The 24,922-nt window shown below is 39.8% G+C and overlaps 1 protein-coding gene across 4 annotated transcripts in view; it reads right to left on the minus strand.

Moving 5' to 3' along the window:
• LOC150084357 (cell adhesion molecule Dscam1-like) overlaps positions 1-24,922 on the minus strand; it is a 144,231-nt gene that overhangs the window by 23,833 nt on the left and 95,476 nt on the right. For all 4 annotated transcript variants that reach the window (XM_090375995.1, XM_090375996.1, XM_090375997.1 and 1 more), the window contains exon 9: positions 13,003-13,073. In XM_090375995.1, the coding sequence (XP_090232121.1) occupies positions 13,003-13,073 (71 nt within the window). The remainder of the gene's footprint in view (positions 1-13,002; positions 13,074-24,922) is intronic.

A 24,922-nucleotide genomic window follows, 5' to 3' on the forward strand; every position in this document is an offset into this window, starting at 1 on the left:
TAATAAGTTTTTTTAAATAAATTTCACAGAGATGTATTTAAAAAACAGAACTAAGCTGAAACTATTTTGTCCAATTTCAGCCAAACTAAACGAAAGTTAAAAATTGAGCAACCATAAATTTTAGTTTATTCCATTGTACAGAAACACCAAGACACTTGTTCTTTGTCTTGTCAAAATATCCGGGGTATTTGTAACCGAATGTAGTAAGAAAAGCACTCCTGGACAGGTCTAGTAACAGGACGAGTTGACCATATCATGATTTAATGTTTCCTTGAAGGCTGGACTGTAAGCAGGTTTGGCTGCTTACAGTCCAGCCTTGTACGTGATCACTAGCAGGAAATTCAAATAAAAAAAAATGTTTCCTGGAATATACCATAAATACAGAATACATTTGGCAATGTGTTCTGAATGTTTAGCATCCAGAAATTCCTCTGCAGTTAGGAAAATAAAATAAAAGTAACCTGATTTCTCTTTAGAATGTTTCATTCCTTTTAATAAAGAAAAAAAAAAAGCAGGAGGTTGCAGTAAAACTATGGGAGGCATTAAACTAGCTTCTGAATTTGTTGAACAATAATTTAACTCCTGACAGATAAAAAATATATATATATAACCGTGGGCAACGTCATAACTAGAAGGTGCTCTTCGGGGTTCAAAGACTTCGATGTGCGAAACATGACTTACAGGGCTGTTTGAAATGATGTCACTTTGAGTATCAAAATAAATCTTATCTCTTATTTACTTTTTTTTTTTTTTTTTTTTTTCAAGTTTGTGGCCCAGGGCTTTTTATATGCAAGTCCATAAAGTGATACGTAATAATTTTGTTTCAGAAGAAATTTTCGTTTGTTACAATTGCCAAAAAAAAAAAAAAAAAAAAAAGAAAAAAAAAAAGACCATTTGCACTTCTACCTGTACCATCGTGTTGAATTGTTTTTCTATCTTTAATGGTACTGTATTTATTTTACTAGTTCGGCAATAATTTGTTGTTATTGACTTATTGGTTTCTACTTTTCTATTGACTTTCAACGCATGCGTACTTTTCTGGACATTAAGTTAGCAACACATTATAAAACCTAATACCATTGAAGGCTCGAGAATGAGACTCGTGGGAGAGAAGAACGCTTGAGATGCATATAAATTGTCAGGAAACAGAAGACAACAGATATAAACTAATCTGCAATCAAGTCACAAAGGAAGTTTGGCAAGCAAAGGCAGATTACGAGTCTTTGACAAAGAATGCAAAAAGGTAACAGCAAAGACTATTTTTACTTATGTAAAAACCAAAAGGAAGGGGATGTAACATTATTCCACTAGATATGAATGGTTTAACTGTTGCACCTGTTCAGGGTCTTGTCAAATTGAATAATTCGCACAAGAGGAATTTTTTAGGTGTGGAGATGCTAGAAATATATCAAATTCTGGCTAGAAGCTAAATGTAAAAAATGCACACAGGATGTTGGGACTATCCAATTAAATTAAATAGGGTAGCAAACCTTTATTCAAATTATTAGTGTTTCCTAGGATTCAGGGGAGGTCCCCGTGATTTGGAGATGAGCAAATGTCTCCCCACCTCACAAAGGGAAGGGTCAAAGGATGAAATGAGTAATTACAGACCTTTAAGCTTTACTTCTGTTCCAAGGAAGATAACGTAGGATAATTTGGATAGGAATGCATTCATACTGCAGTCACCGCGTGGATTTGTTAAGGTTCGGGTTTTTCAGACTAATCTGTGTGGATACAGTGACGAAGGAACTGGATCCACTGAAACATAATTTTGACATCATATACTTAGATTTCTGAAATGCTTTTGACATTGTTGCATATAAGACTGATTAAGAGCAAGTTACTGCTATGGATAACGGATGGTTGAGTGGGAGAAGATAGAGTAGTTACCAATAAGCGCTGCTCTTAGAGGACAAATACTATTAGTCGAGTCATTCGGGGATCAGTGCTGCGGTCGTTGTTGTTTTCAATATATGTTAACGATATTTAGGAAGGCATACCAAGGCCCAATGTTTAAGTTTGCAGATGATACGAAGATCGACAGGGTGGTTAAATTTGAGTAATCAAGGTATGCTACTGGTTGGTTGGTTGTTGGGTTTTATTGGCGCATTAGCAACTAAGGCTATAATGCGCCAAAACCCGGTGATACATAAAAATTTAAACTTAAAGTGACCTAATTATTACTTAGGTCACCATGTCAACATGGAGACGCCTCGGTCACACCGTCCAGTGTGGACGCACGTTTTCCGCGCTCCTGGGTTTTGTCTCTGAATATGTGTTTACAGTGCCTGTTAGTTAATGAAAAGTGTACTAATTAGAAGAATTACTACAGTTGATCTCAGGGTGAGAAACCTTTGCTCATTTACTGGGAACTTTGCAAGTTATTTGCGTTTTCTATCTGTATCCTTTGTTGCCAGACCGTACTGGTCACCATGCGGCTGACAGCAGGGCTATAGAGGCACCAATTACACTGTGGTTGCCACGCAAATACCCTGCACTTGACTTGGGAGGCTCGTGTGACAATGGAATGTATACCCCCTTGTGTGACAAGAATGTGTAGCATTCTTGTCACACAAGGGGGTATACATTCCATTAGATGTGTTTACTCACTAAGTCCTGCGCCGGAGGGGAATCCCTCCGGCGCAGGACTTAGTGAGTAAACACATCTACTGTATTCCTTCAGTTGTGACCTTGACTGCCGCATTTCACTAATTGCGAATGTCCATCTAAAGGCACTATACAGAGTATTTGCACTTGACTGGGGAGGTGTTCCAATCAGAGTAACAGTGAATAGTGCTTCTGCCCCAAAATTGAAACTTTATTGTGGACTTAAATGCAAGGAACAATGATTCTAGTGTCCCCCCCCCATCTGCCATAGACTCTCATGGACGGATCAAATCATCGTAACTACACCATTAGTGTAAAAACTGTTCACCATTATTCACCATTATAACCTCCGTCATAGAAAACCCCAACAGAAATTAGTTTGATCTCTCAAAGACTAGTTTCACTCTCGGGCGTTCCCCCCCCCCACCAAATTGTAACGGGGGAAGTTAAAAACTTGAACTGAACGTTGTCAGGCAACAAATTTCGCCACGGTCGGCATCATTTGCTATCATCGCAAAGGCTCTTCCGGACGGAGAGGTCCTGAACTCGTTAATCCGCAACAGCCTCGAGGATCCGAAGTCAGACACCAACTGGGACAAAATGAGTAATTCAAATCAGAAAATCACAGAACAAACTATGGACGAAGAAAAACTAACAAGAGGACATCACAAACAAGATCAAAACGACGAATTGCAAATAATAGAGCAAAGTGGAGACTGCAACGTTGCACTGCCACAGCCAACGCCCAAAAAGAAGTACAAGAAATACGCCACCCCGAAGTTGGGAAGGGAGACAAGATCTCAAGGCGAACATAAAGAACAAGATAAAGAGGATGTACGAACAGAAAACAACGAAGAAGCAAGCAAACAGCCTGAATCCCCAAACATTGACCCCAGGCTGCCGGAAGGCTCTGTGCTAGACCAGGTACTGGCCCTTCGGGTAGAGCTCGAAAACAAACTAAAAGAGTCAACGAACAGAATCACTGCAGCCCTCAGAGGCGAGATTGTGGGAATCTGGACTAAACTAGAAACAGTCCTCCACAAGGTCAACAGCGAGGCAGAAAAAAACGCGGCCAAATTAGAGGCCTACCTGGAATGTAGGGACACACAAGTGCAACAGCGCGCCCCTACCTACGCAAATGCGCTGAGGAACCCACCAACTGTAATAAATATACCAGATAGGGAACAACCAGAGAAAAAAACGCTACTCCCAACGCCTAACCTTGTAATATTAAGACCCAAAAACACCGAGGAAATTGGTACAAGTAACGAAATCAAAAACAAACTAATAAGCACTATGAAGGACGACTTCCAGCAAACAAGAATAAGAGGAATACGCAAACTAAGGAGCGTAGGACTCGTGATCGAAACCGAGTCAAAGCGAGAGATGCAAGAGATAATTGAAAACCCCAAGATTGCTGCCCTGGGCCTAACAGCTGAGCCACCAAAAAGAAAAGGTCCGGCGATAATAATTTATGACGTGGGTCACACCTAACCAACTAGCGTCTGAGCTGTACCACAGGAACTTACAGAGCAAAATCCCGGGAAAGGACCCACAAGAAACAGTAATACCCAAATACTTCATACAAGCGAGAAACAGAATAAATAAAAATTGGGTAGTTGAGCTTTGGTCTTTCAGGACCTTCTGGAGGCCTGGAAGGTCCTGAAAGACCAAACAAGGGTTTTCATTGAATGGGGAAGCTACCGCTATCACGAACGAGTAATCATACCGAAATGCTACCGTTGCTGTAAGTTTGGCCACACGACACACACATGTGCGCAAACCACCCCAACATGTGGCCACTGTTCTGAAAAAGGCCACGATTTTAACGCCTGCCCCCACAAAGATAAGGAACCTACCTGCGTTAACTGCAAGACTATGAAATTAGACCACAAGCACTCACTTAGGGACCCGAAATGCCCTACATACCACCGAACCAAGACCTTATACCAAAGCAGGATCAATTATGGGAACGAGAATTAAGAATTATAACACAAATATGCTGAAAATAATCCAAATTAACGCACAACGGGCCAGATCAGTGGCTGACCAGTTACGGACCAAAGCCGAAGACGAAAACTTGGATGTCGTTATAGTCCAGGAACCGTATACACATCTAAAGCGGGTCGCAGGGTACCCACACAATTATAAAGTGATCCACACGGATGACGACACCCCATGGGCTGCCTTTCTGGTAGCAACTAAAATCACACAGCTGTGTACTCCATGGGCTGCTTGTGCACAACTTGGCACAGCATTGGGATCTCTATATGTCGTGGCACTCTACTGCAGACCGGGACAAGATATAGGCTTTGCAATCGACTACCTCCGATGCCTACAGGACACCCTACCAAATCAAAGAGTCATCATTGGAGCTGATGTCAACTGTCGCTCCCCGGCATGGCACAGCCTCACCCCAGACAGGCGAGGAAATGGACAACTCTTAGAAGACTACCTTGCAGGATCCTATCTAACTGTACTAAATCGACCCCACCATCTGCCAACATTTTCGAGCACCCTCTGGGAGGCCACAATTGATGTCTCCCTGGCCACCAGGAGTATGGCCGGACATGTGACTAATTGGAGGGTGGAGGAAGAATGGACCACCTCAGACCACCGGGCAATAACCTTTTCAGTTGAAAGACAACTAACAAGAATAACTCAAACAAACCAACCACAAATGAGATATGCAGTCGCAAATGCAGACTGGACACTGTATAGAGAGTTGCTCACCACGGCAATTAGACACAATCTGGAAAGCATAAACCCCCGGAGCGACGCAGATGACCTTCAGAGGGAAACTACACAATTATTACTAAACATCAGTGATCGAGTGATAAAAAAAAAAAAAAAACCAAAACCTGGCACAGTACCCTGGTGGACACCAGAAATTGCAGTACTACGACGACAAATGCAAAAAACAAGAAAAGACTTCCAGAGAGCTCGCAGAACCTGGCCTGAAGATGAGGTGGAGGTCCTGAGACAACATTACAGAGAAGCTAGGAACCGTTACACAGACACCATAAAAAAAAGTAAGAAGGGTTCTTGGGAGCGCCTAGTGTCTACTTCTGGAAACACCGACCCCTGGGGCATAGTCTACAAGGTGATAACCAATAAGCTTCCCAGGGGCGAGGTCATTAGTACTACCAGGACACCGGAGGGAATCCTAACGACCACTTGGAGCAGTCAATGGGCAACATACTGGACAAAATCTTCAAGGAACCAGCAATATTAACCATGCAAGAACACGAAATTTGCAAGGACAACGCAATCTATAACACCTCGACAATTGAACCCCCCTTCACCCTGGAAGAGCTCAGTGAGGCTGCCACCAAGATCAGAAATCGCAAATGCCCAGGACTGGACATGATCGAACCAGAGATCTTGAAGAAAACTGCAGAATTTGCACCGCACTTACTACTTACTCTCTACAACAGGTGCCTGGAAACAGGCAAATTCCCCACAGCATGGAAAACAGCAAACACCAAGTTGTTACTTAAAAATCCTAACAAAAAACCGGACTGCCCAGAGTCATATAGACCTATTGCACTGCTCTCAGTGGTCAGCAAACTATATGAGAGACTGCTGCACAAGCGAATCAAAAACCACTATGACAGGACAAACCTGGCGGCTAGGAATCAGTTCGGATTTAAGCCGGGTTCCTCCACAGTGGATGCACTTGGAAACTTGCTTCGGAAGGCACAGGAATGCAGAAAAAAAATACCTACTAGTCATTTCAATTGATTTTGCTGGGGCGTTCGACTCACTATGGTGGCCGAGCGTCCTAGCCAGACTAAGGGTGGCTGCAGTCCCTAACAACCTATACAAGGTAATGGAGGACTACCTATCTTGCAGGAAAGTAGAAATAAATGCCAACTACCAAAAAGTCACAAGATCTGTATACAGGGGCTACCCGCAGGGGTCTGTCTTGGGGCCACTCCTTTGGAATATGGTTCTCGACGAGCTCCTGAACCTGGACCTGGGGCTGATCGGAGCCCAGGCCTTTGCAGACGACCTTATTCTTACCATTGAGGCTGACTCAAGAGCCCAAATGGAAACTACCGCAAACCAAGCTCTGCAGAAAATACAAAATTGGGCTACAAGAAACCAGTTAAAAATTTCACCGACGAAAACCACATCTATTCTACTAAAAGGAACCCTGCAAATACGGCGTCCACCCCAAATTAAAATAGAAGGTGTGACCATTAAACTTGCCAACCAAATGAAATATCTAGGAGTTATCCTAGACAAAAACTTATCCTTTCAACCTCACCTACAATATATAAGGACAAAGATAAGACGTTACTCGGCACTGGTGGCGAGGGTTACGAGAAAAGACTGGGGATTAAAAAAAACAGCACTAATGTTGTATTATAAGGCAACCTTCATCCCTGCGATAACTTATGCTGCTGCAGTGTGGTACAGCAAAACGACGCTTGCAGTCAATAGGAGAACTCTGGATACGATACAAAGGACCATTTTACTAACAACCACACGAGCATGCAGAACAGTAAGCACACCAGCGTTGCAGGTGCTTGCTGGAGCGCTCCCCCTCGATTTGGAGACTGTAAAAGCTGGCTTGCTCTTCCTGCATGCCAGGGGGGTTGCTGACACCTTCCAGGATTTCATAATTGACCCAGCGAGTAGTACAAAAACAGAAAAAGTCCGATTACAGGCTTACCTACTTCGGGAGTGGCAACAAAGATGGACCGATACAACAAAAGGAGAAATCACAAGAAAATTCCTTCCCAACCTCAGCAAAATATATCCCAAGCAACCAGCCTGGTACTTTCCGGGGAAGCATTTGACTTCGCTCCTTACTGGTCATGGTCCCTTTAAGGAGAAGCTGCTTGGGTTCTGCCTTGTTGAGGACCCCAACTGCACATGTGGGGAGATCGAGAACTGGAACCACTTGGTCTACGACTGCCCAGAATACGAAGATGTCAGAGGCATCCTGATCACAAAGATACACTACCTTCCGAAAGGACTGGAATCCCACTTCATTGACACAGAAGAGGTATACAGAGCACTTTCTCAATATGCGCAGGACCTCTTCGAGAGGAGAAAACTGCTAATTACCATAAATCGTGTCTGAAGAAAGATCACCACAAGTTAAACTGTACAAGACCATAAAATACTATCAACAGAGTTACTACAGAGAAAAACCTTGAGACAAGTGAGTGAAAAACACAAGGACGGAGCTTACCCCATGAGCGACTGGACTGAAATCGACTCAATATTGAAGAAAAGAGACTTAACGCAGCACAGCTGCCAAACGCCATTTGGCGACTTGAAGAGGGCATCCTAGATACGATACAGGTTCATACCCATATCCCCGGTGGGGGGGGAGAGACGGTCTTACTGTGTCATCCCCTTCTCGCCATTCCCACTTTCCCTTCTGGTGGGGCATGGGCATGCCCCACTGTGACTTGGAGTTGCCTCCTCTCTCGACTCCATACTTCTGTCTTTTCCCCCCAGACTTCAGTCTCCCCACCCACTCTACCTGCACATACGCAAGCGAATGTCCTACACATCGGAATTGATTTAATCATCTCCAAATTACGTTTTTCGCCCATACACTCGGCGTTTCAAAAATTTAGCGTTATTCCCCATAGAATTTACCAAAAAAAAAAAAATAAATAAAAATAAAATATATATATATATATATATATATATATTTATATCTTAGTTTATTTTTTAACTTTCTTTTCTTCTTTTTTTTTTTTTTTTAGGTCCTAGCCGCCGAAATCTCAGGAAATTAAGCGGCAGGACCTGCCAGAGTAAATCTTAGTCTACTGGTGTTTCCTGGTCTGCCTCCACGGGGCGAAAGTGGGGCAACGTTCGGCCTCAGTAGGGGTCCAGCGGCTAAACGACCAGATTAACAACGGTACATGACATTACTCATATACAATATCCACACACTTTTAAATCTCTGACATTTCCCAGCGAACTGGTTCACTCACAATGAAAGCAACGCGGAGATGGGGGAAACCCCTGGTGCCGTTTGACCCTAAACACACTTTACACTTTACCATGTCAACATAACGTATGCTACTGCAAGAAGGTCTAGAAAAATTAGACAGATGGGCAGTTGAAGTTTAATATTGACAAATAGGTACTTCATATGGGTAGTACTAATTACACATTAATATACGAGTATCAACTGGGAGGTATCACACTCAGAGTAGTGGAAAATGAAAAATATTCTGGGGGGAATTGTGCAGTCAGATATGAAGGTCTCTGGGCAGTACAGACAAACTGCTAGGATAGCCCATGAGGTTTTGTCAATGATATATCCCACTGTATAAAGTATTAATTAGGCCAAATCTTGAGTACTGCATACAGGTCCAGATGCCTCATTTGTGGAAGAATATGGATCCATTAGAAAGGCGCAGAGAAGGGCAACAAGATTAGTGAGGGGGAACAGAAGGTGCCCTTACCTGGAAAGGTTTCAGTTCTGCAAATTGCAGGGTCTGGAGACTAAACACTTGAAGTGTTTAAGACTTTGAATGGATTTAGTAAACTCAATACCTATGAAATCTCTCCTCTTGCTCAGACTACGCACAAAAGGGAACATAACTTCAAATTAAGGAAAGATAGTTGCAGGATAGATGTGTCGAAATTTGCTTTCAGCGAGCGGGTAGTTGGTTGTTGGGACGAACTACCATCTGGTGTTGTAGAAGGGGGTATTTTGAAAGGAGAACTAGACAACTGTAAGAGGGGATGGGTAGGTGATAATGGGAAGTGTTTTTTATATTAACATTCAAGTCACCTATATATTTTAACCCCCCCCCGCAAAAAAAAAAAAAACACAGAAAAGAGGGGAAAAAAAAAAAAAAAAGTCTAGGCTAATTTATCTCGCCTGCTTGTGTAGTTTGTTATCCGAGCGATATTGCAGTTCTACGTTTCCAGCACATTATAAACATCGATGGTCTTCACACTGAAGAGTTTGATCACTATAATAAAAGTGCGCATTGCGCCACACAATTTGATCACACAACTAGTGTACCTGCGTAGTAAGATTAAAATTGCTGCTTTACTTTATGTTTTGTATTAAAAGAGATACTCATAGTACTAACTTTTTACATTTGCAAACACACATTATGAAATATCTCTGAACACTCGAATTTTCAAAAACATCTTAATAATAAAATAAAAGCTTACACCACGTGATTACTTAAAGAATTTTGAGAACACTTCACTTCTTACTATTAGCAACTAAAAGGCCTGGTTCAAAAGAGATTTGATGTATTCTCAATAAAATTCTTAATAAATAAACACAAGTATAAGAATGTTTATTTTATTATTCATCTTTAAGAGGTTAACCACCTAACACCCTTGTTCCAAAGTATAATAATTTTGGCAAAACTCCTTTCACTTAAGCAGATTCGCCAAAAATAGCCGCAGTCATTGTTACTATCAGTTTAGGAGTCCATTCGAATTCGCCCCTGAGCAGCCATTGGAATGAATTCACCGAATCATTCGAATTCACACCTTAACAGCTAGGAGGGCGTTAACGAAATAATGAGGTGCAAGTTAAAAAAGAGAAACACGGTCCTATTGAAGTTGAGTGCTCAAAGACTGAATAGCCATTCCAAGAGATTGTAAATCTGAAAGGAATCTTCATAACTGAGTGAACATCGGATTTTTGAGTTTTAGCTGTTGGTAGAGTGTAGGATGCGATAATCGGGAAAACTATGAGCAGGATTTCCAGTTAGTGGAATAATGTTATTAAAAGAGTAGGAGAAAGACCAGAACCTTATTAGTTGAGAAGTTAGAAGACACCCGCAGTGAGCGCTCAGAGGGAGAAATGGTTACCAAATTGTAAACAACAGAAGATAAACTAGAAGATTGTTTAAACGAGCTTTATGCCAGACATGGCCAAAATCCTTAGAAGGTTTGAGAAATAGTCTTGGTTTCATTGAACTTTTCCATGGAATTTGACTAAAGGTGAATAACACAAGTCACCAGTGAGTCGGCACTGAAGAAATTCATATTGACAATCATTGATCACATGAAATATTTTGAGATGGTGTACGGTTTATGGATTTTACCATTACTTTAGAAGAGTTGAGAACATTTTGGCACTATATTTTGACTCCTTGTTTAAAATTTATTTTTAACTGTATCAATCAGTTTATTTTGGCTAGTTTCCCTTATAAACTATCCTGGTATTTATTTTTTGCACCGTATTTTCGTATCTGCATTAATTTACTTTGATTTCGGATGGAAGTTTCATATCCCACACGAATAATATGCATTTCTACCAAGCTATTTAAATAATAGTCAAAGGCATATATTGTCAAAATATCGATCAGAGAACCAGTGAAGGCGAAAGGGCAATACCACTGGAAGCATATTATTATCGTGGCTCTTTTTAAAGATGGTAACTGTGGATTAATCTCATTCCTTTTAACTACGCGGGTTTTTAATTCGTATTTTCAAATTACAGTTTACAACAAAGCACGTTTTCCCAATGGCATTCTTCAGAACTGGCATTCAGTTATCTTAATTAACTCGAAGAATTCGCTTTAACATTGTTTTCGGTTATTAGTCACATGACTTTGGATGACATAACGCGACAAGAAAATTTTAAATAAATGTGACAACTTCAAAAACAGTTCCCAACATGCACATAATTGAAATCAATTTATTTCGTTCTTCCTTAGTTTCTAAAAGCTTTATTAAGGATAGGATACGCTTACTAGGAGGGTTCAAAAATGAAATATATTTTAAGTAAATTATTGTATTTTGTTTTTCTTTCGCCTCATAGGAATATTCTGTACTATTGATAAATACCGTGAAACTACGACGTCAGGAACCAGCCATTAGAAGTTAATTTGGAAAGGAGAAGGGGGGTAATAAATTGACAGTATGGTCGTTTCCTTTCGGATGGAAACTTGTGGATTTGGTAGTCGTGTACCTATGCGAAAGACACTTCTTTATGTAAAAATTCGAAAGATTTGACTGGAGGTGCCTCCAAGACTGTACTGTGGAACAAGGTAAGAAGATCATGTGGTCCTAGGAGGCTGGATTTACACTTTTTGCACCAATGGTAGGGCGAGAGCCTCATGAAGCCATACATCCAGACTGTCTCGTATCCACCACTCAAGCGGCTATCACGGTATGGTATATGTTCTGTTGGTGCTTACTGAACCCGTTTATACTGTTAAGAGGTCGTGTTATCTCAAGTTGCGATGGATTATGTCAAGACTACAACGCAATTATCCACCGTGAAAAACTGTATCTGAATGGTTTCAGAAACATTCCCAACATCTACCATGGCTACCTAATTCTTCAGCTCTTAATCGAACTGACAAAGTTTGAGATACGTTGTAAAGGGCAGTTTTATACCGACCCTGTACAGTAGGTGACAAACATCTTGATGGAAGAATGGTCTAATCTGGAGCTCGATTCCCTCAGATGCCTAAGAGGATGCATGCCACGGCATGTGCTGGGAAACAGTTTTTTTCTTTTTGCGTGTGTGTGTATAAGTTAGGCGATGGCGGTGCTCTAAATTATGTAGTAGGTGTGTCACAGTGGATTGTGTTACCATTCAAAGTCGATCCTTTCGTACAGGTCCATACATTTTAAAATTAACCGAGATGGAATACGGGCCGCCATGGATTTTGGCGGACTTGTACGAGACTGCTACAATTTGGATGAGTTGACGAACGGCGGTCTCGAATACCAACGCTGTTAATTGATTGGCCACACCTCTGTTTTTATGAATATTTCGCTTCCGAACAAAGGTCCCAGGAAGTCATTCCGTTAATGAGAATTAATTAAATTATATTATTCGGAAAAAAAAAAAAAACCCTCATTGTTCCATGAAGATTCTTGGGCATTGCAAACAAAAACTTTAAAATTCCTTCAGGCCTCTCTTTCGGTCTTGGCAAAGTTGATATGATACGGACCCAGCTAATTACAAAGTCGACTCTATATTAAAACTAAGAAACAAAAAAATGCACGCAAAAAGAAAATCAGTGCTACTGATAAAAGTATTAATATTCGAAGTAGATAAGATAGCATTGAATAAAATACACAAACACTATTTTGATTTAATCAATAAAACTTAGAAACCATAGAAATGTTCTTCGTACGAGCATCGACATAGTCAGTGCTTGTACAAAGTCAGATGACAAGCAGCAAACATTCAAAGAACGTCTGTCCAGAGTTAATCTAACTGCATTTTGAAGAGTAGTTGATTCAGTCGTCACAAGAATTTATTAGCCACTTTTTGCTAATTTTTTTTTGAAAATATGAATCATTTGTAATCAACATCAAGCTGTACGTTTTGCAGTATGTCATTCATCTTTGTACAGCCACTCTTCAGAATACAGCTGGACACTATTTTCAAGGGCGACTATATACATAAAGTATGATAATACTTACTTTCCATTTAACTCTTAAAGTTCCTGCTCCTCTTCCTTCAACAGAAACATCAGTCGGAGGTGCTGAAGGTTCTACAGCAGAGATAAAAACAAATCATTCATTTACACTGTTATGAACCTGAAAGGGGTGGGTGTAAGCTTGCTTTTGCTTATGATTAAAAACCGAGTTGTTTAAAAATATCTAGTTTATTTGATGAAGTAAATTTTCGAGAAAAACGATTTTTCTGGCCAAAACACGACAACCCGATATGGCATTTATATTCTGTCCAACAGCAGACATCCAACGTACTATCATTGCGTTGGCCAAAATAAATAATGCGAAAGCAATGGAACTTCTCTGAATAAAAACTGGTATTGAATGGAACCGCATTACATTATCGTCCATTTTGAATCACAATGGCAGACACGAATAATATCGGGTTAAAGACCAGTTAGACAACTAACTGGGTATAAACTATTCAAAATACATCACGCTTAAGAATGCATTTCGACTGATTTTTTTCTCAGCATGTGTAATGTTAATCAAGTACTTTCGCAGTAATTACCCGAAGAGATTCAAGATTTAAAGAACTAATTCGTAATAATAAGTAAGACGATCACGATGATTCCAGTTTGGTTTGCCAAAATGGCAATGAGCTCTCGTATAGGGAAATAACAGAAAGCATCCACTCACCGAATTGAGTTATAATTGTTCCTATGTTATACAAAGTGTCTGCAGAGATAATACAAATAAAGAGTGGGATACGTTCTCTGAAAAGTCTGTTGCCATGGTAACTCTATTTAACCTCGGCAAACAGAGCTTATGAGTATAAGAAATTAATAGAGAAGCACGATCCTACACAACTAATCGCGAATATTGAACGAACAGCGAACATCGGAAAGAAAGGATGCCAGCTAAAGCAGAAATAACATCAGCTTCTGCAAAATATCGCCAAGAAAAAAATAGGGAGGAAAGCATACGGGGATGTGATCCCTGGGGATAGTCAGGGAGCTCATCAAGATAGCTGCAGCAGAGAAAGTCAACACGGAAGAGAGAGAGAAACATTAAGATGAAGGATAGAATGATCTGATAACATAAAGAACGCGCTTGGTTTGACAAAGCAAGGCCCATGAGAAATGGAAAATGCATTTTCTGTCTCTAGTACAAGGCATTACTGAAGTAAGTAGTCAGGACAGAACGTTGATAACATCAATAATCTGTTGTACAAATGCCATTTCGTTCCATGCTGCGGAATATTTCTTTCATTTTCGTTTGATATTTCTAACATTTAATTACTTGGTCATGCTTCAATCGATTCTCTGGTCCCTCGTTTCTTTCCTCTGTTTATTTATTTATTTTTAATTTTCACAGCGAAGCGGAACTTAAAACGAATTTGTTTGTGCATCAGCCTGAAAGAAGTCCCGGATACTCGTGTTTCCATTTTCCAATCTTCTTTTACCGTGCTGCAATCCGTAACACTTCTGTTCCCCGCCTGAGTGTGTGTGCCGACATTCCTGGCACTTTTCCAAATTTCTATAATCGTGCAAAGAAGGTGAACGTTTCCCTGTCGCATGGCCATTCGATTCATCTGCAGTCCACAAGTGGTGATGGAGTTCTTTTCTTGTAAGATGTTTTTGACCTTGCAAATTTTATGAAGTTCATCACCAAACTTATTAAAATAGCAAATCCCCACGACGATTCTTGCGTACTCTTCTGAAATCAACTCGGCAATCAACTCAATTCACGCGTTCATCATCTACCGGGATGAAAAACCCTCCCTTCTCACACCGATTAATTACATTTTGCTTGAAAATTAAACCCAAGGTGTTCCTTAAATCATCTACAGATTCCAACCTCAACTCCCACTGTTTGTAATTCGTATACAGACTACTTCCTGCGAAAAGCGTAGCCATTGACAGTCGCAGTTTTTGCTGCCATGGCAACGAAAGGGATAGTAGTTGGCAGTCACGAGAAATCAGCCACGTGATACTGTCAACTTTCAGAGTAATTTTTATGTTAATCAAATATCCTGTTGTTGTCATGGTATTGAGTTACCATGGCGATTATGTCTATATACAGTATTATCAAAAGTAGATACTAACAAAAGGAACCTTTTATTCAAATTGTTGGGTATGCAAATATTATAGAGGGCATCACTGTAGTCAGAGGTAGTCGTTTGTTTTGTTGGAGCTTCAGCAACTAAAGCTATAATCCCCTATTATAGTGTTAGATGGCACGCATTTGGTGTTAATCCCTAGCCTCCGGCTGTAATGGGCACTGCATACAACGTGTACTGGTATCACAATAAGGATTTATTTTTGTTTTGTTTCACACGAGGATTCAGATAAGATGGTATCTCCCTATCAGTTGTAGAAAAATGAAAAGATCATCAATATCCTCTCTCTCTCTCTACTAGAACACTACGTTAGAACCACGATAAGAAGATCTCTTAGATACATAGACATTTTAAGATATGTTTACTATTAATAGGAATTGACACTTCTTGCAATGTGAAGGGTAATCTTTTGTGAGCAAAGTAACTCAGTTAGACGAGTATAACTAGTGCATACTCTGATTTAGCTCGATTTTGATATCAAAACTGAGATTCGTTTGCTCTTACCAAACAAATAACCATTTTTTATTTATTTTTTCCCCCAACAGGTCTGTTTTACGAGTATAATGGGTTTATCGTCGACATAATGTACCTTGATTCAAAGGAAGACAAGATCGGGTTGAAGGCACTTTTGGCAGCAAAGTCGGACTACTCCTTTCATGGGATTCCAACGTTCATATACAGGGTGTTTCAAAAACGATGGTCAATAATTTAAAGGTGAAAAGTACAAACTAAAATAAGCAAAAAAGTCCCAGTGAACATCGGGCCGCAAATGAACCTTTTTCGAGATGATGCACATTTTCTGTTAAGATCCGCCACTGTCTATGGGAGCACTAGTTTAGTAAAATCCTTTGCTAAGGGTGGTTTTATTAAACATAATATAATACTTTTTTAATTTTTGGTTTCAACATCACAGGATTTTTCAGATGTTACAAAAGGTGTTCAAAATGCTGTCCTTGCATCCGTACGCAGCTTTGTAGTCTTCTCTGCATTGAGTTACAAATCCTTTCAGGCATTCCTGGGTCATTCCAGATTTGCTGAAAGGCTCCAACCCGACGCTGCAATTCCTCAACTGTGTTAATGTTAGAAGTGTACACCAAGCTTTTTATATGACCCCAGATACAAAAATCCATAGGATTTAACTACTCTTCATTGCTGCTAACCACTCTTCATGCATGCTATGTCTCAGAGCATTGAGAGAAGGGAAACGGAGAGAATGAGCATAACCTAGCCTAAATAAACAAGTCAGCGGTGGATCCCAACTCTGTACAGTTCACCTTGTCAGTGGTGGATCTCAACTAGAAATGTGCAATATCTCGAAAACGATTCACTTAAGGACCCACGTTCACTAGGCTTTTTTTTTTGCGTATTGTAGTCTGTACAGTTCACCTTTAAATTATTGACCATCACTTTTGAAACACCCTGTATGTATATATATATATATATATATATATATATATATATATGTAATTATAAGCTTGTCACATTAGGGGAGAAATCCGAACTGTCTTCGAATTTTATGCAGCAGAGGACGATTAAGAGAATTACACTGAAGAGCGCACACCGCGCTGGAAATGTGCACCCCCCCCCCTGGTTAATGAACGTAAGTGGGTGTCTCTTAGGAGAAAATAAAGATAACAATAATAATAATAATAATAATTAATGAAACATGAACAACACATTGCAGGATATCAGCAGAAACCCCAAGACAAATGCTCCAGATATTGATAACTCATTGATAACCATTTTCAGCCCACGGAGAAAGAATTTTCTCTCAAGTCCGTCTTAAGGCAATTACACGTAGTTCGTTCATTTCAACACGGAGATTACACCCAAGTGTACACGGGTGGTTCTAAGACCGAGGGCGTGGTGCAGTTGTTAGTTTTGCCAAACCGTATCATCTCCTAAAAGTGCCCTTTTGGAATGCAGTACTTTTCCTGCGGAATTAAGTCATCTTACTAGCCTTGGAGAATATTAACCAGTTATTCTCAAACTCTTGCACCCTAATTCCAGTTGGTTTATTGTGATAGAGGTTATTTCACTTCGGTGAAAAGATGTATTGCCATATGGGAAGATTTTAGAGGTTACTGATTTTAGTTGCAGACCTTTTGGTCATAGACGTAACGAAGGTTCACAAGCTTCCGTACTGAAGCTTTGAATATGTGATGTACGAAATGTTCCGCGCAATTCGGAGGGCATTTTGGTGTACGGATCAAGGTTTGATTTTCTCTGGATGCTGCATAAACAGAAGATACACAGTTCAAAAGACATAATAAGAAATTAATAGTATTATCCATAGAGAGCGATATCAAATAAAAAAACACAAGTAAATAAAGTGCAAATTATATGCTTTCCCCCCCCCACCACACACACAGGTAACTATCCAGCTGACCTTTGAATTTCTTCAAGCTGTCAGCCCGACTACCTGCGAGGGCAACGTGTTCCAGCAATCAACGACTCGCTTGCTAAAAGAAAACTTCCAACAATCTAATCTAAACTTCAAGCCCTGTAATTTGAATTTATGACCGCCTAGTTCTAGAATTCTTTATAACAGTGGGAATTCCACCTTCATTCATTTTACTAATTTCTCAGAGCCTTATAAACCAAGTCACCTCTGAGGTGCCCGGTTTCCAAGCTCTGTAGCCCACTTAATTGGAGTCTTTCCTCATACGGTGGTCATTCCATTTTCCCGCCTTTGGACCATTTCAAGAGGTTCAATGTCTTTTTCAGATGTCTCCATACTTGAACATAGTATTCCAAATGTGGCCTTACAATTGCTTTATACAGTGAAATTATGACCTCCATATCTCTAGATGTTAACGTTCAGTAAATCATCGATAGGACACCATGGGCTTTCCCGGCTGCTTGTTTACACTGTTCAGAAAACTTTGTCTGCCCGTATTGTAAAGTTCCAGATACCTTTCCTCTTCCACTGTTTTTTAATTCAACTCCACCAAGTGTATAATTTATTTAGGGGTTTACTATTCCCCAAGTGTAAGACCTCGCATTTAGCAGCATTAAAAACATAGCTGCCAATTCTCTGACCATCTTTGAAGTCTGTTCAAGTCATTCTGAAGGAGCGCTCCTTGGAACTGATCATTAACGATTTTGCCAATCTTAATGTCGTCTGCCAAGTTTTACATCACGTCTTCTATCCCTTCATCGATGTCATTTATGAAAATACGAAACAACAGTGGGCCAAGAACCAATCCTTGAGGGACCCCCATCCCTGACGTTGCACCAATCTGAAGAATAGCCATTAATCACAACCTTCTACCCTGCAGCCACTTATCTTAGAATCTTATCAGTAATCCCAGCCTGTTCAAGCTTATACAGTAACCTCTCATGAGGAACAGAGTCAAATGCTTTGCTAAAATCCAAATAAACTATGTCGAAATTGTTCCCTAAATTCTGCTCATGAGTAACTCTGTCAAAATAGTTTACTAAGTATGATTTACACCTAACAAAGCTATGCTGTGTGTCCTTGAGAATTCCATGTTTATCTAAATGTCCACGGATTGCACTCTTAAAATCACTGCTCCTAAAATTTTTCCTACCACTGAAATCATACTTACCGGTCTGTAGTTACCAACTTCAGTCATATAACCACTTTTTTTTTTTTTTTTTTTTTTTTTTGTATTGGCGATACATTGGCACTTCTCGAATCCAAAGGAATCTCCCCTGAGTCCAAAGATTCCATCATAATTAACCTCAATGGTTCAATGCACTCCCTTAAATCTGCATGGTACATGCCATGAACTGCGGCAGCCTTACTTCCCTTTCTACTCAAAAAGTATTTCTAACAAGCAAACATCGGCAATTACATAGCACCCTCCTAGCACTTTGCCGTCCCGGGGTGGTTTCCTTATGGAAATAAACAGATAATAATAATAAAACATCACTAATTCCACATGGCTTAGCCTCACTCGCACAGCCTCTTCTCAGCATGAAGGGTTTATCATCAGTAAAGATGGATGCAAAGTACCTATTCAATTCAACCACAACATCAGCTGGGTTATCTAAGACTTTCCCACACCCAGTACACAAGGGTCCGATCTGATTGGTTTTCTTCTTTGTTGTATTCACACAAATGAAAAATTCCTTGTCCCCCATTCTTTCGATCTGTTAGCCAATGCTTTCTCATTCGCACCCTTGGACTCCCTGACCTTATTTGTGGTACTCTTAGAGATCCCCTATAATAGTTTATCCCCTGGCATTTACTGCCTTGAAGGAAATTTGTTACTCACTAATACTCACTATTTCTTCTGGTAGGACAAATAAAGATTTATTTATCAACTTGTACTTTTAGGTTTCTGTACTTTTCATTGCTCTGCAACTGTCCCATGCGACCTTTTTCTGCTATATTTGACCAGCCAACTCCACAGTCATCCATTTCGGCATCCTCCTCCTACAATATTTTCTTAAAGGTGTGTATGGCTTCATGGCTTCTGTGATTTTTGCTTTAAAAGTATTCCATAATTCAAATATATTCGCCATCCCTCTACAATCCGCCCAATTCACAGATGCCACATAATGCCTTAAACTGTCAAAGTCTCTTCTGAAGTTGAAACCTGTGCCTTTAACTACTGCAACATCTTTCTTCATCTTCCAGCTGACGATTGCATGATCACTTCCTGACAATGGTTCCTGTACTTTAAAGCCCAGTGATGTTATCTGAATCGTTAGTAATGAGGAGAGCAAGCATATTCTCACCTTTAATACTTTCTCTAACATGCTGGTACAAATAATAATTATCTAGTTTATTTTAAAAAGTTTTTCCCACTGGTGAGTTTCCTTCCCACTTATTCTAATCAATCTGGGGCACATTCAAGTCACCCATTCGCACTTGCTTGCCCATTCCATCTTCATGTAAACACTCTCGTCATATGCTACTCAATCTTCTGGTCTGCACCCGAGCTCTACACCCCACTTTCTTGAATGGTATGAGATTAATATTGGTTGGGCGTTCATAAAACATATTCCAATGTTTATTAGTTTCTTTTCTTGCATTACTACAAATTTTATACCACCACATGGTAAGGGTGGTATAGGATTTTAGTGGGCTACTTAGGTACAGAGAATTCTTCCGCTGTCATTATCTGTTGTGTAATATAGTTTACTGTAGAGTCGACAGCGTGGGATGAGGTAGATGTATTTAAATTCACCATTATTTGATATTTCATCCATTTTTCTTTATAAAATTTCAAGGCTGTTCGGTTGTCATTTGAGGAAGAAGACAAATTGTCCAGAATTTAAATTGAGAGGTGATCACTAATACAAGGGTTGTGATCAACTGTCCTTTTTTTGCGAGAGGAAATAAAGTTGGTGAACGTACCGAAAGGTCAATTTCTGAACTGTATTGAGATGGAATTATGATGTTGGATATGGGCATACAGAAAGCCTGTACACACCACTACAATGAAGATTATAATACGCTCACAGCTGGTTTGGAATAAGTTTGTCAATAGTTGTGTTCGAGTCGAGGAACGAAACTTGACTATTAAACATGAACAGAGGTTTGATTATAAAATCGTAATTTCACACAACTCTAAAAAAAAAAAAAATCCAAACAAATTTCAGCTTAGACTTTCTTCAGGTTTGTTATCCTATATTTATTTATAGGTCTTTATACTCTTAGTAGCCGAGGGTCTACAAATTAAACGAATTTCCAATTAAAAAATACTAATAATAAATTGCCAGACTACTTTTCGAACGTAACAAACGACTAATATTTTTACTTCCTTTAATCAGGTATACAAATACCAAAGGCTAAATGACACTATTTTTCCCTTTAATTTTGATCTTATGTTAAAAATTATAATTCATGCTAACGATTATAGACCAATTGCTGTAGCATGCGCCTTTCTCAAAATCATGGAAAAAGCTATCCTTCCTGTTCTCACCCATCATACCTCCATAGTATTCTACCTGGACGATTCACTATCAACAACCTCATGGACACACTTTTCAGAGTAGAAGATACATTAAGCAACAAAGAACAACTCGATATTGTGTTTCTGGACATCAATGCGGCTTTCGACAATAAAAAATAGAATAGATTTTCTGTTAATACTATGGGAAGACCAAACGGTCAGGGGAATTCACAAGATAGCCAGAATACAAGAAACAGTACCATATTCAGCAGTCACGGGCTTGAACCCCGGTCACTCAAGGCACGTGTACTTATGCATCCGCGCTCCTGACCACTAGGCTACGGCGGCCTCTCTCTCTGTCCATCCATGCACTATGTGCCATACTGGGCGAATACTTCAAAATCTCTAGTCATCTATTACATCTCCTTAAGAAGCTCTTACAGACCAGGACCCTATGGATAAGAGATCACCATCATCAAATTATCTGCTCCAGAGGGCTTCCCCAAGGGGGTATTCTCTCTGCTGCATCGTTAGAACCATTCCTTACAAATCATGCTAACTTTACCACGTATGCCGATGATGTTAAGTTCTTTGTTGTTACAAAATGCTACCAGTCTTTCCAATCTACCACAGTGATCTCCAACCGACAGTTACAACAACTTGAAAATTACCTTAACGCAATTGGGCTCTCCATTAACAACGAAAAAACTGCTCAACTTATTATAGCCAAAAAAGAGAAATATAAACGATATGAACATCATGATTGGCAACTTCCTAGTTAAAAAAAAGTCACCCAGCATAAAGATTTGGGCCTCACCTGGGACAAAGACCTTACGTTCTTGCCTCATTTTAATGTCACTCGGAAAAACATATGCTGCTATATGGGCAGTGAAACAGGAGATCTCTAACTTCCATAACTCACATCTTATCAGTAACTATATTCTTCGTTGCATAACCCCAATTCCATTGTATGCCTCAACGATATGGTCTTCGACACCTCCATCTTACCAAACCAAGTTCCTATCCCTGGAATACTGGATTTTCAAATGGCTAAATAAGGTTGCATGCCTACCACCTACAATCTCAAAATCTGTCATGCACTCTAATCTAAATATGCTACCTTGGAAGTATCATATAATCTTCAAGAACCTCGTGATCTTCGCCCAGCTTCTCTCCGGAAAATTAAGCTCAACTGAAATATCATTACTAGACCTTCAGATCGTAATAGAACTCATACAATATTTATTTATTGATTGATTATTATCATGTAACCCGTGTCCTCTAGCTCGATAGCTGCAAAGGGACATTTATTTGAAAATAAATTGATATTAATAATAAATCATTCAACATCGCTTATAAATGTTACCAGATGGTGCTACGCTTCGCTGAGGAAGATTAATTCGATTTTTTTTTTTTTTTTTTAAAAGCGTTTCTAATTAAACTTACACAGCTGGAACCAAATCAGTATAGTTCCTTTGATGTCAAATAAGGAGAATTAGTTAAAACCATATCGAAATTGAAATAGTTGTAAAGCTGATAACCTTCTCTGGATGTTTAACCATTCAGAGTTGACAGATCTTTTTTTTTTTTTATTTCCAGAAAAAATAAAAATGTATCCTGTACATTTTTAAAATCCTGTACAAAAAAAAAATAATAATAAAATAAATGTATCCTGTTTACACTCGGGTGTAAACAGGATACGTACAGACCCTTAAATATATGAATAATACAGCTACATTTCGATAAATAATATAAGAAGCAGAATTTTTTTTAACTTACATTATTTGTGAGTGGTTTTATTTTTGTTTCCTCTAGGTAATTGAGTACTGGAAATCGCAAAGGAGGGCTTTTATATCTATCACCAAATTTGTCAGGAAGGAAACAACTCAAAGCAAAATCAAAAGGAAAAGTATCCCTAAATGTAACACTGTAACTAGGTGGTACAATGAATTTAAACATGGCCGGAAATCAATTGAACATGAACTGATGCTGTCAGTACTGAAACAATTGCTACTGTAGAAAAAATTATAATGATCCACTTATAAAGATTGTGGAGACGTGCCTGTATCTATTCGTATCATTGTAAAAGATTGTTGATGAGTATCTGCACGTCCAGATTGACTGCAAGATGTCACATCTTTGTGGGAACAGATTCAGATGATTATGCAGTCAACGAAAGTTATTAATGCCTACTTCAAGGCGCTGCCGTATGGTTCCATCGTTTGTCCATCATCATGACTCGGGCATATAAAAGTCTTCAAAACAGCACTACAAGTATTGACAGGCTATATTTTCCTTGACCTCCAAGCGGCCTTCACTGGGCTTTCCCATGGGCTTTCATCACTGGGCTTTCATCAGCAAGAGCAAGGAAGCGGAATTCCTCGGAATGGCATCTCTTTTCGATGCAGATCCAAAATAAGAAATCGGCGTATTTGGCAGGAACTTGTCTTCTACTAGCAAACCCGTTGCGATGATCCTGCCAAAGTCAGTACTACCAAGCTACTTCTACCTAACATATTTTACCTCAAACAAACCGCAACTCGACTGGTTCTAGCCTAATGTACGTACTACGTTTCTTCTGACAGAAGATGGGGCATTCAAAAAGCGACTTCAGGAATTTGGGTTTGTAAATGATACCCATTATGAACTCGGGGAACTCGAGGACTGCCATCATGTAATGCACCCACATAACATCCACCTGGACCTACGTAATCAACTCTTACTGGATCTAAATTTAGCTACACTCAATCCGGGAAACAAACTGTTATAATCAAAAGAAGCGTTTCTAGTTTTCAGCAGATATGCCTCTGCAGTCTTTCAGAGGCGCTGGTATCAATCTCTCCAGGTCTACTCTGCAAATCAGACACGAAGATCACACGTTCCCTAAGTCACTGCCTCACCTCACCTGCTCTATTCTCAACACCAGCCACAGCTAGAACTGTGCGAGCACAAAATTGGATATCCTCCTCGTGGGAATGACTTCAATGATCTAAAAGCACCATCATACTCACTTCTTCCAGCTGACCAAAGAATACCCTGATGGGATTTGACGGTCTTTCTGGCAGTTGACCTCTGTCTGCTGCACCACCCTGATTATGGCATCAGGGTGGTAGACAGGTCCCGTGACCAGTGAATCAACTCTTCCATAGTAAAGTTCAATCGATACCTCAATCTCCCATATTATTCCTCACAGTAGGCAGAACTTCTATTCACGCTTTTGTCTTTCCTTCCCTACCCCACACCCTTTTCTAGAGGCAATCCCCCTTACACTAGTCATATTTCCCTCCTCTGTTTTCGCTTGGGGGGGGGGGACTTCTGCTCTACTGCCTCCATCTTGTTTTATAAAATGTCCTTTAAGGTGGATCCCTTCACACTCGCAAGATTGCAGGCATCCTGACAGGCTGTTCCTGGTCCAATTCCCTGTGTCATGGACGGATGCTCGGAGGTCCTTCCTGCTAATCGCGCCTCTGGTAATTAAGTGACCAATCAAACAACACACTCCTCACATCTACTGGTTTTGCTAAGTTGTGCAGCATCACAGAGTACTTAACGCAGATTTGAGGGAACCACAGGAACCTCTTAAAAAACGCACTTTAGTATGTCCACTAAAGTTCATTTACAACCAGTTATTGTCAAGACATTAAGTTCCATAATGCGCGATTCCTACAAGTTAACACTCATAATTTTATTATGTTCGCACCGATGAAGGACATACAGAAACGTATCAATATCACTAGCAACGGTAATGATATAATATATTCTTGAAAATGGTGCAACACTTTCATGTAGGCTTATCATAATCTTATTACTAATCTCAGCTTGGTTTGTTATCTAAGAGAAGCTCTTTCGTTTATTTTTCTCTTGAAATTTCTAGAATGATGGAAAAACATGGTCCTATTTCTTAAATCATAAATTACAAGAAAAGGAGGGATATTAATGTTCTTGGTATTCGTGG

This window comes from Mastigoproctus giganteus, chromosome 6 (assembly GCF_048544385.1).
Source record: "Mastigoproctus giganteus isolate SK-2022 chromosome 6, ASM4854438v1, whole genome shotgun sequence".
In the NCBI taxonomy this organism is placed as follows: Eukaryota; Metazoa; Arthropoda; class Arachnida; order Uropygi; family Thelyphonidae; genus Mastigoproctus; species Mastigoproctus giganteus.